Source organism: Chiloscyllium plagiosum, unplaced genomic scaffold (genome assembly GCF_037043375.1).
Source record: "Chiloscyllium plagiosum isolate Xiang-an unplaced genomic scaffold, Cpla_swu_hap1 HiC_scaffold_37, whole genome shotgun sequence".
Lineage (NCBI taxonomy): Eukaryota > Metazoa > Chordata > Chondrichthyes > Orectolobiformes > Hemiscylliidae > Chiloscyllium > Chiloscyllium plagiosum.
The window spans coordinates 32,336,160-32,354,928 of record NW_028270175.1 but is presented as its reverse complement, the minus strand read 5'-3'; the positions used below and the strand labels follow the sequence as shown (position 1 = coordinate 32,354,928).

The 18,769-nt window shown below is 44.3% G+C and overlaps 1 protein-coding gene across 3 annotated transcripts; it reads left to right on the top strand.

The window, feature by feature from the left end:
* Positions 1–566: 566 nt before the first annotated feature.
* LOC122540213 (F-box only protein 44-like) lies at positions 567–18,769 on the top strand. Of its 3 annotated transcripts, none has more exons than XM_043675598.2 (6): positions 567–585; positions 3,746–4,023; positions 9,654–9,780; positions 10,422–10,517; positions 16,826–16,961; positions 17,256–18,769. In XM_043675598.2, the coding sequence occupies exons 2-6, from the start codon at positions 3,783–3,785 to the stop codon at positions 17,388–17,390; spliced, it is 735 nt and encodes a 244-aa protein (XP_043531533.2). In that variant the 5' UTR covers positions 567–585; positions 3,746–3,782; the 3' UTR covers positions 17,391–18,769. The 3 variants fall into 3 exon arrangements, with proteins under 3 accessions (XP_043531533.2, XP_087836697.1, XP_087836698.1); XM_087980571.1 differs by lacking the exon at positions 567–585 and adding an exon at positions 789–964; XM_087980572.1 differs by lacking the exon at positions 567–585 and having other exon boundaries at positions 3,392–4,023.

The window sequence follows — 18,769 nt, the reverse complement described above, 5'->3', positions numbered from 1 at the left end:
TACCGGCTTTCAGTTATTGTTGCAGTCCTTTGGTAGTGGGATTTTTAACCTTAAAGTCCCCAATGTGCCCTGAAAGAGACGTAAAGCATGGAACTGAGTCCTCTGTGACATTTTAACTTCCTCACCCTCCCTCACTCCCCGTCTCCATAAAAAGACCACCAAAACCAAAATGCGTAGAGAGTAAACAAACTGAATTCTCAGTCAAAAGATACCTCAATGCAACTTTTGTAGGAAATAAATTGAAGAAATGATCTGTAAACGCACACAGTCGAAATGACAAATTATTGTATACCTCACTTGCAGCAGGTTAAAATAATGAAATAACACATTTAGCTTGTACAATGTTGTTCTCAGTGTAAAAACCATAAAAACAAGGGCAAAGGAAGTGCAATAGGAACTAAAATAGGTCATGCATCAATTGAATCACATCCAGTAGCTGCTTATACACTACTGACCTTTTGCTGTCTATGCAATAAAGTTGCTGGCTATACTGAACCTCAGACTATTATGTTTCACAGAGCATGTGCAGATCAGTGCTGTTGATTGAGAGTTTCACTGACTGGCCAGAGGAGAGTCCGGGCTAGGGTGAGTCTCCACATCAAGAAAGAATACAGCGATGTAGGATCACAAGACAAAGACATAGTTTGAAGCAAGGGCTAAGTGTCTTGGTTAAATTGAGAAGGAGGGTTATAGAGATGAGGACTGTATGATACCCCCAAGGTTGGGAAGAAAGTGAGAGCAGAAAAGTGATGATGAAATGATCTTATTGTTGCTAAGCTTGGGTTTTATTTACAGAGGAAGTGATAGGATTATTTAAAATAATGTTTAGGAGCATTATATTTTGAAATGAGCTACAATTTTGTATTTGATTCATTGCTTGTATGCTTTCTAGTTACAAATTCATTTCTTACAGGCAATGTGGTTACAGAGTCTCCAGAAAAAGAAACTGTAACAGTGCACTCATGTGAGTCACACCATGGATTTATAGATTGAACTATGTTTAAGCACCACAATGCAGATTGGGTTGGAGTCCGCCCAGTGGGTATCTGTTTTACAGGCCTAGCTTTGATCCTGCCTCAGTTTAAACGTTAACTTATTGTGCCCTGAATGTAACACTTTTTTTATACTTTTAATATTTTCCCTTTGCAAAGTGTGGGACGACTCTTCGCCTGACTTAGACATGGCGATCGGGTTAAATGAAGCAGAGTGGGAGAAGACTTGCGTGGAACAGAAACATGGAGCAGTGAAACTAAGTCATCTCTTCCTGTGCTGTTAATTCTATTGACCAGGAAAGGCAGTATTTAGAGAATGAAGCCCAGATGTTGATTTATCAAACAGATTATGTAATAGAGTGTGATATCATATGGCAAATAGTAAAATAATGCATTATTAAGTGATAAAGTAACAAATGTAGTGTAATATATTAAAATATTTTAAACCTAATATGAAGTAAGAGTGACAGGAGCGTTATCAGAAGTACATCATAACCTGTATTAAAAGGAATAAATTATAATGTCTGCTGAGGTGCTGTGGTGTAATAGCAACAATGACAATAGAGACCTGATCTACCCAGCATTCCTCACCTTTGCCCCTTTACGTTATGATAGTGAAGTACACTGTATTATTACACTGCATCATATTATGATAACCTGCTTCATAATACAATGAGAGGATAAGTCTCCTGATTCTTAACTCCCAGCAGGGAACTGCACTCAAAAGGACCAGAGCTCTGGAATCAGATTATAATGCTGTCAAGCTGATTGGAGAAGTTATCCCGGCAAATCCCCAAGTCAGGCACCATTTTGGGCGGCACGGTGGCTCAGTGGTCAGCACTGCTGCCTCACAGCGCCAGGATCCTGAATTTGATTCCAGCCTCGGGCGACTGTCTGTGTGGAGTTTGCACATTCTCCCCGTGTTTGCGTGGGTTTCCTCTGGGTGTTCTGGTTTCCTCCCACAGTCCAAAAGTGTGCAGGTTGGGTGGATTGGCCATGTTAAATTACCCCATAATGTCCTGGGATGTGCAACTCTGGTGCATTAGCCATGGGAAATTCAGGGTTACCGGGATAGGGAAGGGGTAGATCAGGATGGGATGCTCTTTGAAAGGTCAGTGAGGACCAATGGGCCAAATGGCCTGCTTCCACACTGTAGGGATTCCATGATTCTATCTTGGACATTGGCCACCATTCCTTTGTGGTCACCATTCTGTATTGGCACCAGTTAAACATATTGGAATTCGCTTCTTATCATTACAGACTGTGCGTGAATGAGAGGGTTCACCATCTTTGAGGGTTGCGAGGAATGAAAAGTGATACCTGCCTCACCCTGGAATCTTCCATCCCAACAAGAAAATAATCCAGCTGAACATCGATGTAGTCTGATTCCAGAGCTATCTTCCATGAAGTTTTAAACTTAGGAAACTTAGTTAACTTGCCGTCGTGATGTTTATAATAAAATGTGTCCTAATGTTGCTACATGGTTGAATGTTTCTGTGGAGCCGGAACACCCATTGCTGGGGCTGAAAGTAGAAACTGAACCCATTTCATTGGACATTGTGACCCTGAGGTGGCATTTTGCCAGTACCAGCTAATTAAACAGTAGATGTGACCAGTGCTAAGGCTGCATTGGCTTGGAAAGGTCAGAAGTGTAGTGATTGTAATGAGTATGAATTCCCTGATTGGGGCTGTTAATCTGGTCCAGTCAGGGAGCCCTGGCTGACAGGTAGAAACAGGAGTGTCATGGGTTCTGTTCACTATAGGAGCCAGCTCTGAGTTAGCTGGGTCAGTGTCATGTACTATGCACGTATAAATAAAGGAGGTGAGGACTGCAGATACTGGAGATCAGAGTTGAGAGTGTGGTGCTGGCTAAGCACAGCAGGTCAGGCAGCATCCAAGAAGCAGGAGAATTGACATTTCGGGCATAAGCCCTAATGAAGGGCTAATGCCCAAACCATCGATTCTCCTGCTCCTCGGATGCTGACCTGCTGTGCTTTTCCAGCACCACATTCTCAACATGTAAATAAAGGGTGACTCAGTGATGGAATACTGGCCTCTGTGGAGTTATTTCAAGGGGAGTTCTTGGCATTTGGATGGCTGTGTGCTGTATGTTGCAATGTTGGTGCAGCCTTTTTGATTGGTTTCTCGACTTGCAGATAGTGTTTTACACAAAAGCCCCCAAACTTCCCTGTACCTCTGTTGGTTTTCTAGCTTTTCACCATTTAGCAAGTACTCAGATTTTATCCTTTCTAAGTTCAAAATTTGCCTCCGGTGCAAGTTCAAGCCTTCAGTTCAACAAAGAGGGTCACTATTGTCCATTAAAGAAAAGACTTTTGGGTTGGGGAGAGGGGTTGAGGGGTGAGGACTTTAAAATCTTGCAAGATTTGGTTAGGATAGGCACAGAACAAAAATGTTCCCAGAACTGACTGGGGGGCATGAATGTAGGTTGCCACTAACTAAGTCAAACAGTAAATTTGGGAGAAACTTTGTTAGCCCTACAACGAACATGGAACTGCATGAAGAGTAGTTGAGACAATTCACATAGATGCCTTTAAAGCACACCTGTAAGCATATAAAGGAGAAAGAAATTGAATGATATGAGTTAGGATTGAAAGAACGGGCTGAGTGGGCTATTTCTGTTTCAGTTTCTGTATATTTTTCTTCGCAAACGTGCTAAGCCAGCTCTGCTTCTGTTCTTTGCTCCAATTTTATTGAAATCTGAATCAATTCCTCTGAGCTTTGTTTCTCCCCAGTTGAAACAGAATCTCTACTGGAGGTCGGTTTGGAAAGATGGCCAACATAGAGGCTTTACCTGAGCAGGTGCTGCTCAAAATTCTCTCCTACATCCCGGCAGGAGAGTTAGTTTTGACCTGTAGACTAGTCTGCCAACACTGGAAGAAGCTTGTGGATAGACGAGACATAAAAGTTCAACACAAAAGGTCACTGAGGCTGAAGAAAAAGGAAGACCAGGGTACAGTTTATTATTGCACATCCGCAATAAAGAATCTAATCAAGAACCCATGTGGAGAAGGTTTGTCCCAGAAATATATGGTACCGTAGGTTAAGCTGAAGAATATTTGTGTTCTCCTGAAGTGTGTGTGTGTGTTGTTTCGGCATTGGTCTATGATGGACAGCAGGGTGGCTCAGTGGTTAGCACTGCTGCCTCACAGCGCCAGGGTCCCAGGTTCGATTCCAGCCTCGGGGGACCGTCTGTGTGGAGTTTGTACATTCTCCCTGTGTCTGCCTGGGTTTCCTCTGGATGCTCCGGTTTCCTCCCACAGTCCAAAGATGTGCAGGTCAGGTGGATTGGCCGTGCTAAATTGTGCCAGGATGTGTAAACTAGGTGGATTAGCCATCTTTATCGAAGGCACAAGAATGTCATTAGGTGAATTGGCCATGCTAAATTACCCGCAGTGTTAGGCGTATTAGTCAGAGGGAAATGGGTCTGGGTGGGTTGCTCTTTGGAGGGTCAGTGTGGACTGATTGGGCCGAAGGGCCTGTTTCCACACTGTAGGGAATCGAATCAAATCAAGGAACCCATGGAGACATTAGGGGCAGGACAGAGGCCATTCAGCCCCTTGAGCCTGTGGTTGATCTCCAACTCAAGATTAGATTAGATTATTTACAGTGTGGAAGCAGGCCCTTCAGCCCAAGAAGTCCACACTGACCCTCTGAAGAGTAGCCCACCCAGATCCATTCCCCATGACTAATGCACATAACACTATGGGCAATTTAGCATGGCCAATTCACCTAACGATGTTCTTGTGCCTTAGATAAAGATTGTTTAAATCTTTTGGTTTTTTTGGTTTTCTTTTGCTTAAGAAAAAGAAGGAAGCATATGTCAGGTATAGACAAGATAGATCGAGTGAATCCTTAGAAGAGTATAAAGGTAGTAGGAGTATACTTAAGAGGGAAATCAGGAGGGCAGAAAGGGGACATGAGATAGTTTTGGCAAATAGAATTAAGGAGAATCCAAAGAGTTTTTACAAATACATTAAGGGCAAAAGGGTAACTAGGGAGACATTAGCGCCACTCAAAGATCAGCAAGGCGGCCTTTGTGTGGAGCTGCAGAAAATGGGGGAGCTACTAAATGAGTATTTTGCATTAGTATTTATGGTAGAAAAGGATATGGAAGATATAGAATGTAGGGAAATAGATGGTGGCATCTTGCAAAATGTCCACATTACAGAGGAGGAAGTGCTGGAGGTCTTGAAATGCATAAAGGTGGATAAATCCCCAGGACCAGATCAGGTTTACCCTAGAACCTCTGTGGGAAGATAGAGAAGTGATTGCTTGGCCTCTTGCTGAGATATTTGTATCATCAATAGTCACAGGTGAGATGCAGGAAGACTGGAGGTTGGCAAATGTGGTGCCACTGTTTAAGAAGGGTGGTAAGGACAAGCCAGGGAACTATAGACCGGTGAGCCTGACATTGGTGGTGGGCAAGTTGTTGGAGGGAATCCTGAGGGACAGGATGTACATGTATTTGGAAAGGCAAGGACTGATTAGGGATAGTCAACATGGCTTTGTGTGTGGGAAATCATGTCTCACAAACTTGATTGAGTTTTTTGAAGAAGTAACAAAGAGGATTGATGAGGGCAGAGCAGTAGATGTGATCGATATGGACTTCAGTAAGGCATTCAACAAGGTTCCCCCATGGGAGACTGATGAGCAAGGTTAGATCTCACGGAATTCCAGGAAAACTAGCCATTTGGATTCAGAACTGGCTCAAAGGTAGAAGACAGAGTGTTGGTGGAGGGTTGTTTTTCAGACTAGAGGCCTGTGACCATTGGAGTGCCACAAGGATTGGTGCTGGGTCCACTACTTTTCGTCATTTATATAAATGATTTGGATGCGACCATAAGAGGTACAGTTAGTGAGTTTGCAGATGACACCAAAATTGGAGGTGTAGTGGACAGCGAAGAGGGTTACCTCAGATTACAACAGGATCTGGACCAGATGGGCCAATGGACTGAGAAGTGGCAGATGGAGTTTAATTCAGATAAATGCAAGGTGCTGCATTTTGGGAAAGCAAATCTTAGCAGGACTTATACATTTAATGGTAAGGTCCTAGGGAGTGTTGCTGAAGAAAGAGACCTTGGAGTGCTGGTTCTTGAAAGTGGAGTCACAGGTAAATAGGATAGTGAAGAAAGCGTTTGGTATGCTTTCCTTTATTGGTCAGAGTATTGAGTACAGGAGTTAGGAGCACATGTTGCGGCTGTACAGGATATTAGTTAGGCCACTGTTGAAATATTGTGTGCAATTCTGGTCTCCTTCTTATCGGAAAGATGTTGTGAAACTTGAAAGGGTTAAGAAAAGCTTTACAAGGATGTTGCCAGGGTTGGAGGATTTGAGCTATAGGGAGAGGCTGAACAGGCTGGGACTGTTTTCCCTGGAGCAACAGAGGCTGAGAGGTGACCTTATAGAGGTTTACAAAATTATGAGGGGCATGGATAGGATAAATAGACAAAGTCTTTTCCCAAGGGTTGAGGAGTCCAGAAATAGAGGTAGTATGTGTATGGATTGAACTGCCAGAGGAAGTGGTGGAGGTTGATACAATTGCAACATTTAAGAGGCATTTGGATGGGTATATGAATAGGAAGGGTTTGGAGGATTATGGGCCAGGTGCTGGCAGGTGGGATAGATTGGGTTGGGATATCTGGTCAGCATGGATGGGTTGGACGTAAGTGTCTGTACCAATGCTGTACATCTCTATGATTCTATGATTCTCACATACCAAGTAAGTCTTTTCACTGAAAACTCAACTTTTAAAAATGTATTCTTTCATAGGATGTGGGCATCGCTGGCAAGACCAGCATTCATGACCCATTCTTTACTGAGGGGCTTGCTCCACCTTTAAAAGTCACATTACTCGAGCCCACATGTAGGCCAGACCAGCTAAGGATGGCTGATTTCCTTCCCTCACAAACATTAGCAGGCAATTATAGTTTCAGTAAAATGAGCATTAATCTATCAACTCAAACTTCACTGTGATGGGGAATGACCCCATGCCTGGAGAACATTTGCCTGGCCTTCATATAGTAATCCAATGACATTACCGCCGCACAACTCACCTTCAATTACTATAGCAACTACAGCTATTTTGAGAATCCACATGACTCTGCGTGAAAGAAGGTGTTTCTTGATTTCTCTGTTAAACACTTTGCCTCTGTTTTTGAGGTTAATTCTTTTACTCTCCATTTCCTCAGTAGAGGAAGTCGCACATCAGCCTTACTATATCCTTACTGAATTCTTTGATCGTTTTAACGTCTCACTCAAATCAATCCTAGATTGCCCCATTAGTTATCCATCCTATTCAGCAAGTGGGTGAGACCAAGAAATGACCATCAAGGTGGATGAAGAATTTTACAAAGCCCACGCAGCTAAGTACTTTTGAAGTGTAACCTGGGAAACAATGGTGATCAAATTGTGCAAAGACAGCAATGGGGGACCTTACCAGAGAATCTGTTTTAAAGATGGTGATTGAGGAATTAATATTGGTCAGGAATCCAGGAACTATATTATCTGCTCCTCACTATCAGGTTTGAAGGTTGGGGGTCAGCATATAAAGTCCAGTGGTGACATTCCCACCATCGTAGATTAGATTACTTACAGTGTGGAAACAGGCCCTTCGGCCCAACAAGTCCACAGCGCCCCGCCGAAGCACAACCCACCCATACCCCTACATTTACCCCTTACCTAACACTACGGGCAATTTAGCATGGCCAATTCACCTGGCCTGCACATCTTTGGACTGTGAGAGGAAACCGGAGCACCCAGAGGAAACCCACACAGACACGGGGAGAACATGTGGGCGGCACGGTGGCACAGTGGTTAGCACTGCTGCCTCGCAGCGCTAGAGACCCGGGTTCAATTCCCGCCTCAGGCGACTGACTGTGTGGAGTTTGCACGTTCTCCCCGTGTCTGCGTGGGTTTCCTCCGGGTGCTCTGGTTTCCTCCCACAGTCCAAAGATGTGCAAGTCAGGTGAATTGGCCATGCTAAATTGCCCGTAGTGTTAGGTAAAGGGGTAAATGTAGGGGTATGGGTGGGTTACGCTTCGGCGGGTCGGTGTGGACTTGTTGGGCTGAAGGGCCTGTTTCCACACTGTAAGTAATCTAATCTAAACATGCAAACTCCACACAGTCAGTCTCCTGAGGCGGGAATTGAACCCGGGTCTCTAATGCTGTGAGGCAGCAGTGCTAACCACCGTGCCACCTACAATCTTATTGCCTCCCTCTGAGCGATATGAAATTTTACAGGGGATGGGGTGACCTATTTACCCTGAGGACTATCAGTATCCTTAACGCTCACCAAATGGCCTTACCTTCCTGGAATTTTACCCAACTTGGGGAAGGAGCCCACACTTGGGCTTATATCAGGCAAGCTGGGAAGATCTTTCTTTGGAGGAGCTGATGCTCCTCAGAATGACCACTGCCCAAAGATGACCCCCACACCGTCCCTAACTATTCCCGCTCCCTCTCCCCCCCCCCAATTCCCATCATCTTGAACCCAGCTCCAAATCCTCTGAGCTACACTAACCTGCAATTCCAATAATGGTCATTCTTCCAATTGGCACTGTTGACAGTGCAGGACTGCTGGCCATGTAATTGGTCAGGAATTCCCTGCTGAGACTGAAACCATTAACACTGCTCCCCGAGTTAACTTGCTGCAGGTTAGCAACTGCTGCCCCTAAAGGGCTGGCTGTGCTGAAATCAGACCATGTGATGATACAGCTTCCAATAGCCTGCCCCTCCACACACCACTGTAGTCCCTAGGCAACATCTCTGACTCAGGTTTGCTGCAGTGCTCCAGCAAGGCTCAGTGCAAGCTGGAACAGCAGAATCACATTTTCCGCTTGGGGACCCTGCAATCTTCAGGGTATTGAGTTCAGTAACGTTAAGCACCATCTTCCATGTCCTTTACCCACCCCCACACCTCAGCCCTTGCCATTACATAGACTGCTGTTAGCACAGCTGACCCATTTTCACCCACTTAGAGTCTCCATTATTAGCTTTTCTTTCTCCCTAGCTCACCATTATCCTCCAACTTGGCACTGCCCTCTTGAACTGTCCTACCTGTCCATCTTCTCTCCCACCTATCCGTTCCTGCCTCTGCTCTGTCATCATCACCCCTCACCTATTGCCTTCCCAGCTAACTTGCCCCAGCCCCACCCCGCCCCCCCACCCCCCATTTATCTCTCAGCCCCCTTGGGCCTCCCCCACATTCTTGATGAAGCGTTTATGCTCAAAGCATCGACTCTCCTGCTCCGCGGATACTGCCTGACCTGCTGTGCTTTTGCAGCACCCCACTCTTTGACTCTGATCTCTAACATCTGGAGTCCTCACTTTCTCCTCACAATTACCCATCCCATGTATAGCGTTCTGTCTCTCTGGGCTCCATTTCCTCCTATCGCTTACCCCTTTGTTCTCAGCCCCTACCTTCAGCTTTTATTCCACCTTTTCCTGAATGAATGTGAAGATTGGGTGGGCAAAAGATAAATCAACTGGGATGATTGTTGTATCTCCTTAAATGGAATTGGATAAGTGTACTGGGAAGGTGTAACCTCCTTGAAATGTAAATGCTCATCAATGTCACAGGTTGCATTTAAAACTGTCCGATCGATGGTTGCAGTAACAATTCGCCATTTCCAATTTTGACAGAGGAATTTGCCTTCTGGGAACTCACCAGTAACGGCGGAGATAGATGGAAGGTGGAAGACTTTCCAAAAGACTTCAGAAAGCCCTTTCCAAATCCAGAGATCCAGAAATATTTTGTCACCTCTTACGGGTAAGCCATGGGTCGCAGTCCCTCAGCACCTTTTTGATTTATCCCAGCCTCCGGGACCAGCCCCAGCATTCCCTCTAATTTTCCGAATAGCTGCCTTGGCCCCTAAGGGCGATCCACGACAGTGAATCCTGGCAGCAGAACTCAATGCCGTGATTAGCGCGCTGACTCTGAATGGTACGCACAGAGTATCAGAGTTGCTGCACACTCATGGGGCTGTGTGGCTTACAAGGAATGCTGGGACATGAGCTCAATGGGCTGAATTGTCTCTCTGTGAGTTGTGAAATGTCATTGTATTGGACCCCTCCAGGCTAGTAGAAAGGGAAGACTAGTACCAGAGGTGAGGCTGATGCTGAACTCAGCCATCCCCACTTGATCAGTGTCATAGGAACTGGAGTAGGCCAATCAGCCCATCAAAACGTGCCCCGCCATTCAGTGCAATCATGTCTGATTGAACATTTCACCATTGGATTTGTGCTCTTTTCGTGGGACAATCAAACAGAACTGCATAGATGAAGCATGAATGAGTTTGAGCTCGGTCTTTATCAGGTGCAAGCAACTGTCTTGCTCACAGCCAAGTACGGAAGTTCTAGTAAAAGCTGTTGAGAACGGAGTTCACTTGTTGCATTTTTCTCTCAATTAAGGTGGTGCGAAAAATCTCAACTGATTAACCTCATCTCGGAAGGATTTGAGGCAGAGATCCTGGATAACATTCAACCTCCTATCACAGTGCGGGACTGGTAAGCTGGGAAGTGTGCAGGCGCTTCTTTCCTTTACTCCACACTCAGGCCAATGCCTGGGGTTCGCCGATTACTATGGTGGTCTCTCTCCAGCAGGCTGTGGGAACTTCAAAAACCCGGAATGCAACTAGGGCAACTCCGCTGGAGAGAGAGCCTGAACCAAACTCACTGTTTATAGCCTGACCAGCCAGTCGGAATGTATCTCCGCACAGTAATCATGACTGCCACCAATGCCTGTGCCTTTCCCTGTCTTGCTGGCTGGACAATGGCCACCTGGTACCTACCACTCCGGCAGTACTCCTAAGCGAGAGAAAAACAGAGATCAAACTGCTTATCCTGGCCAGCAATCCCCCTTGAGTGGGCAGATCAAATCGCCCAGATCACCCTTCGGTCCTTGACACTGGAATTATAGTCTGGGATCTGCGGTGTACTCAGCCAGAATTGGTGTACACAGACGGACTCAAATATGAGTTCCAAATTACCAGGGAACTTTATTACAGAAAAAAATTCAACTTGCCCAATCCGTACAATACTTTGATTAAACGTATACTCGATACTCTGATATAAAATATAAGAAAACTGAAATGGGCACGACATAAATCTTTAATCTTACACAATTTACAGAGTACTCACACTTTAAGAATTACACAACCACTCTCCCCACTAGGCCTAACCAAATACTGCAGAGTATGAGTGCCCCAGGCCTTACGGTCTCAGGGCGACTTGTTGCTTGTCCAGTGGGGCTCCCTCTCTGCCTCGAGGTGTTATTACAGAATTCCAAGTCCGAGGTCACAGACAAGGTCAATGTCTTCAGCCCCAAAGGGTTGTTGTACAGAGACTCAGTGAGCTCAGAATGAGCTGAGTGAAAAGGAAAAGAGCCCCCGATAGCTGGCCCTGCTGCCCCCACTGCCCCCTTTACCCATGTGATTCCAAAGGGCCGACCGGTTCCACCCCTCATTTCACAAAGCATCTCCGGAGATTGCTGGGGCCGGATTAATCTGATCATTCATGGAAACAACGGGGTCGATACCATCCCAAATTAACTTCACTGAACCTTTGATGACTTCATGGAGCCTCCCACACTGTTTTCAGATTAGAGTAAACCATTATCCCCTGAACTCAATAGGCTCCATTGTTCACAGTTTGGAGGTTCAGTACCATTTCTATGCCTGTTCCTTGATTCGATATCTGGCGTGTGTCGCTTTGTTGGTCGGGTTATCACATACCCCTGAGGTTCTATGTCCCCAGAAGAAGGTGTGTCCTTATTCTGGCAGGCCTGCTGGGAAATCCTGCCTGCACAGAGGCCAGGTTGACCAGTTTTTCACAAAAGGCCATTTTCTTTCAGTCTTTCTTTTTAAAACTGGGGATTGCCCTGAAACTGCTGAAGCAGCACACTGTCTTTCAGTCAGTGAGATAGCACAATATCCACCCCTTCAAAGTCTGAGTTGAATATTAATGGAAAGTACTGTCTCCTGACACTTTGCAAAACTGTACCATAAGACCATAAGACATAATCATAGAATCATAGAGATGTACAGCACAGAAACAGACCCTTCAGTCCAACTCGTCCACACAAACCAGATATCACAACCCAATCTAGTCGCACCTGTCAGTACCTGGCCCACATTCCTCCAAACCCTTCCTATTCATATACCCATCCAAATGCCTTTTAAATGTTGTAATTGTATTAGCCTCCACCACTTGCTCTGGAAGCTCATTCCATACACGTACCACTCTCTGTGTGAAAAAGTTGCCCCTTAGGTTTCTTTTATATCTTTCCCCTCTCACCCTAAACCTATGCCCTCTAGTTCTGGAATCCTCCACCCCAGGAAAAAGATTTTGTCTATTTATGATTTTATAAACCTCTATAAGGTCAGCCCTCAGCCTGCGACGCTCCAGTGAAAATGGCCCCAGCCTATTCAACCTCTCCCTGTAGCTCAAATTCTCCAACCCTGGCAACATCTTTTCTGAACTCTTTCAAGTTTCACATCTTTCCGATGGGAAGGAGACCAGAATTGCATGCAATATTCCAACAGTGGCGTAACCAATGTGCTGTACAAATGCTACATGATCTCCCAACTCCTGTACTCAATACTCTGACCAATAAAGGAAGCATACCAAACACCTACTTCACTATCCTATCGACCTGCGACTCCACTTTCAAGGAGCTATGAACCTGCACTCCAAGGTCTCTTTGTTCAGCAACACTCCCTAAGACCTTACCATTAAGTGTATAAATCCTGATAAGATTTGCTTTTCCAAAATGAGGAACCTCGCATTTATCTGAATTAAACTCCATCTGCCACTTCTCAGCCCATTGGTCCACCTGATCCAGATCCTGTTGTAATCTGAGGAAACCTTCTTCGCTGTCCACTACACCTCCAATTTTGGTGTCATCTGCAAACTTACTAACTGTACCTCTTATGCTCACATCCAAATCATTTATATCAATGATGGAAAATAGAGGACCCAGCACCGATCCATGTGGCATTCCACTGGTCACAGGTCTCCAGTCTGAAAAACAACCCTCCACCACCACCCTCTTCCTTCTACTTTGGAGCTAGTTTTGTATCCAAATGACAAGTTCTCCCTGTATACCATGAGATCTAACCTTGCTCACTATTCTTCCATGGAGTACCTTGTCGAACGCCTTGCTGAAGTCCATATAGTTCACGTCCAATGCTCTACCCTCATCAATCCTCTTTGTTACTTCTTCAAAAAACTCAATCAAGTTTGTGAGACATGATTTCCCACGCACAAAGCCATGTTGGCTATTCCTAATCAGTCCTTGCCTTTCCAAATACATGTACATCCTGTCCCTCAGGATTCTCTCCAACAACTTGCCAACCACCGAGGTCAGGCTCACCGGTCTATAGTTCACTGGCTTGTCCTTACCACCTTTCTGAAACAGTGGCAGCATATTAGCCAACCTTCAGTCTTCCGGCACCTCACCTGTGACTATCAATAATACAAATATCTCAGCAAGAGGCCCAGCAATCACTTCTCTAGCTTCCCACAGAGTTCTAGGGTACACCTGACCAGGTCCTGGGGATTTATCCACGTTTATGCATTTCAAGACATCCAGCACTTCCTCCTCTGTAATATGGACATTTTTCAAGACATTACCATCTATTTCCCTACATTCTGTATCTTCCATCTCCTTCTCCACAGTAAATACTGATGCAAAATACTCGTTTAGTATCTCCCCCGTGTCCTGCAGCTCCACACAAAGACTGCCCTGCTGGTCTTTGAGGGGAGAAAGTGAGGACTGCAGATGCTGGAGATCAGCGCTGAAAATGTGTTGCTGGAAAAGCAGCAGGGCTTATGCCCGAAACGTCGATTCTCCTGTTCCTTGGATGCTGCCTGACCTGCTGCGCTTTTCCAGCAACACATTTTCAGCTCTGGTCTTTGAGGGGCCCAATTCTCTCCCTAGTTACCCTTTTGTCCTTAATGTATTTGTAAAAATCCTTTGGATTCTCCTTAACTTTATTTGCCAAAGCTATCTCATGTCCCCTTTTTGCCCTCCCTCTTAGGTATACTCCTACTTCCTTTATACTCTTCGAAGGATTCACTCGATCTATCCTGCCTATACCTTACATATGCTTCCTTCTTTTTCTTAACCAAACCCTCAATTTTTTAATCATCCAGCATTCCCTATACCTACCAGCCTTTCCTTTCACCCTGACAGCAATATACTTTTTCTGGATTCTCATTATCTCAATTCTGCAAGCTTCCCATTTTCCAGTCATCCCTTCACCTGTGAACATCTGCCCCCAATCACTTTTGAAAGTTCTTGCCTAATACTGTCAAAATTGGCCTTTCTCCAATTTAGAACTTCAACTTTTAGATTTGGTCTATCCTTTTCCATCACTATTTTAAAACGAATAGAATTATGGTTGCGGGCCCCAAAGTGCTCCCGCACTGACACCTCAGTCACCTGCCCTGCCTTATTTCCCAACAGTAGGTCAAGTTTTGCACTTTCTTGAGTAGATACATCCACATACTGAATCAGAAAATTTTCTTGTACACACTTAACAAATTCCTCTCTATCTAAACCCTTAACACTGTGGCAGTCCCAGTCGATGTTTGGAAAGTTAAAATCCCCTACCATAACCACCCTATTATTCTTACAGATAACTGAGATCTCCTTACAAATTTATATCTCAATTTCCCTCTGACTATTGGGGGGGTCTATAATACAATCCCAATAAGGTGATCATCCGTTTTGTATTTCTCAGTTCTACCCAAATAACTTTCCTGGATGTATTTCTGGGAATATCCTCCCTCAGCACAGCTGTAATGCTATCCCTTATCAAAAACACCACTCCCCCTCCTCTCTTGCCTCCCTTTCTATCCTTCATTGTATCATTTGTATCCTGGAACATTAAGCTGCCAGTCCTTCCCATCCCTGAGCCATGTTTCTGTAATTGCTATGATATCCCAGTCCCATATTCCTAACCACGCCCTGAGTTCATCTGCCTTCCTGTTAAGCCTCTTCCATTGAAATAAATGCAGTTTAATTTATTAGTCCTACCTTGTCCCTGCCTGCCCTGACTGTTTGACTCACCTTTGTTCACAACTGTACCCGTCTCAAATTGATCTCTTTCCTCACTATCTCCCTGAGTCCCATCTCCCCACCTTACTAGTTTAAATCCTCCCCAGCAGCTCTTGCAAATCTCCCTGCCAGTATATTAGTCCCCTTCCAATTTAGGTGCAATTTGTCCTTCTGGTACAGGTCACTTCTATCCCAAAAGAACTTCCAATGATCCAAAAATGTGAATCCTTCCCCCATACACCAGCTCCTCAGCCATGCAGTCATCTGCTCTATTCTCCTATTCCTGCCCTCACTAGCTCGTAGCACAGGGAGTAATCCAGATATTATTACTCTCGAGGACCTCCTTTTTAAATTCCTGCCTAACTCTCTGTAATCTCCCTTCTGAATCTCAACATTTTCCCTTCCAATGTCTACAATGACCTCCAGCTGGCCCCTGTCCCCCTTGAGTACATTCAACACCCTCTCTGAGACATCCTTGATCCTGGCACCAGGGCAGCAGCACACCATTCTGATTTTTCGCTGCTGGCCACAGAAACGTCTGTCTGTGCCTTAGACTAGAGAGTCCCCTAACAAAATTGATCTCTTGGAACCGGACGTATCCCTCGTTGCATTAGAGCCAGTCTCAATACCAGAAACTTGGCTGTTCGTGCTACATTCCCCTGAGAATCCATCACCCCCTACATTTGACAAAACAGTTTGAAATGAGGATAGCCACAGAAGACACTAACTGCCCACTTCTCTTACCTTTCCTGGAGTTAACCCATCTATGTGACTGTATCTGCGACTTTTCCCCCTTCCTGTAACTGCCATCCATCACATCCCCTTGCTCTTGTACATTCCTCATTGCCTCGAACAGTCTCTCCAACTGATACATTCAATGTAATAGGATTCGCAACCAATGGCATTTATTGCCGATATAATCCCCAGTAATACATAAACTTTCCTTAAACTCCCACATCCAACAAGAAGAGCATATCATTCTACTGAAGGCCATTTTTGCTTCTTTCAAACTACAGACCCAGAAAAAGCACTGTCTTATTCCTCTACGAAACACTGCTCCAGGTTAAATTAATGTTTATGGCTTATATTTTAAGTTTAATCAAGAGAAATATCTCAGTAAAACATATAATCAAGAAAAGCTCCATATATAATCATTTCACTGGGCATATCAGGAACCTTCAATATTTGTGTGTCAGGTTGTTCTGTGTTTTCAGCCGTGGATAAGCTGAGAAGGAAAGAAAACATTGAGCAGGATTTCCTGAAATAGGTACACTTGTTCAAAGATGTGCAGGTTAGGTGGATTGGCCACGTTAAAATGCCTGTACTACCCAGGGATGTGCAGTCTCGGTGGGTTAACCATGGGAAATGCAGGGTTAAAAGGATAGAGTGGAGTGAGGTCCAGGTGAAATCCTATTTGCAGGGTCGATTAAGATTCAATGGGCTGAATGGTGTGCTTCCATACTGAATGGATTCTCTGATTCTGTGTAAACATAATATCTGGATTCGATTGGGTTTTACTGTGATGCCTTCTGCGGTTGACTGACTTGACAACACATGCCATGCAGTTCAGGAGAGTGGTAACGATATAGTGATGTCGTTAGACTAGTAAACAACGGCCCAGGACAATGGGCTCACATCCCACTATAGTGGATGATGAAATTCAATGAGTACGCCATGCTGTCTCAATACTGATGTACTCGCTGAGAGGTACCTGCTCTCATTTGCTTGCGATGATTATCCTTCTCCCTCTAAGGTACGCGGGGAGGCATGATTGTGGTTTTGAGTATGAACTACATGTTGAGCTCCTCTCTGAAGACATGAGCAAGATCCAGGAGTACAAGACTGACAAGATTCGTGGCCCCCAGTGGAATGATGCAAAATGGAGGGAGGTACGTGAAAAACGAGTAAATCCATCATTTACACATGACAAAAGTTATGGTTAAAGGGGAAGGGATGTTTATGGACAAGTACCTCTAGTTAGAAATGCAATCTTTAACATCTCAGGTTTACAAAACTTTGACTGCTCTTGTTAGCAATGAATTACAATGCCACACTTCCCTTACTATTTCTGTTGCTTTGGGATGTGTACTATGTAAAAAGATGTTGTATAAAAACCAGCTGCTGTTGAATGTGACTATTCCCGCCTGATGGTTCAGTAATAAATTACTTTGCTTTTTCTGCAGGTATCAAACACTTTCACAAACTATGGGCCTGGTGTACGATATGTAAAGTTTACACATGGAGGAAAGGACTCTAAGTGGTGGGCAGGGTGGTACGGATCCAGAGTCACCAACAGCAGCGTCACCATTGAGCAATAACCTTGCCCAAAAACCCACCTCCTGATGCTTTCAGAACTGACTTTGCAACAATTTTATTTAGCGTGGCATGAGCTGCATTCCTCAGCAGGTCCCAGTACAAATGTGTCATTGCACATGCCATTCGATTAACACTTTATGCCAAGCGAATAAATATCAAACATGGGCATAATTAACAGCTAGCAGAGGAGCTAAGCTGGGAGAAGGCCCAAGAAAATCCCTCTCCTCTCCTGTCTCCATTCCCCTGGCAAATGAATACATGTACTGCATTGAGTGCCAACTTGGAAAATAGCTGAGGCAAGCAGTTCATTTTATCTACCTGCACCCCGGTACAATGAATGCATGCACTGATGAAGAGTTTTTGCCTGAAATGTCGATTTTCCTGCTCTTTGGATGCTGCCTGCCCTGCTGTGTTTTTCTAGCACCGCTCTAATCTTCACTCTAATCTCCAGCATCTGCAGTACCCACTTTCGCCACAATGAATGCATGCACTACGCCACACTGCCTTGCCCTGTTTAGTCTGGTCCGTTTGGACTGCAAGTACAAAACCAGGTGATAAATCCATGTGACACAATCACAAACCAATAGCTATGCAACTCAGAGTGTAACCAATCTGACATTTCTCTGCTGTCATCTCTATCTGTGCTATTTTGAGGCGAACAGGATTGAAGATATCCTGAGCCAGTCTGCTAGAGTTTACCAGAGAAGAAACGATCAATTTTCAAGCCAATCTATAATGTTATTGAGTGATTGAGAAAATAATTTGCATTAAATGGATTTGAAACACTATTATTGGCTTTACATGCTTTAAATTTGCCAATGAACTTATTAAATCCGATTGACAAATAATTATGATGTGTATTAAATTTAATGGATAATTATTATTTAACAGCCCATTCTTGAAAGAAACATATTTCTTCCAACCTCGGATTCTGAACCATTCTCCTTGAAAACCTGGTGTTCTGCAGTGTCAGAGGGCCTACAGGAAACACAGAGATTCCAGAGTCACAGGCAAGCTTGGATGGAACCATTTGTGAAATCCTTGTATTGGCTGCAGGAAATAATTAAGCTTAATTGGCAAGGAATAGCAATAAACAATGCATTTTGGTAATTAATGAGATGCGTGGAAACAATAGGTCTAGATTTGGGAGTAAATGTCATTCACAGTAAATAAGAGCTACACTATTTGAAATGTATGCTCACGTTTGTAAAGTGAATAAACGAGTGTTTAACTAATTGTCCATATGGTGTGATGTGTTACAGTCAAAATCATACAAATCCTGAATGTGAGATAATCAGTTAGGATATTTGAACCTGAGACTAAATATGTAAAAAGGTTAAAAAAAGAAGTTGTATCAGTTCAATAAACTGCTACTGACTGA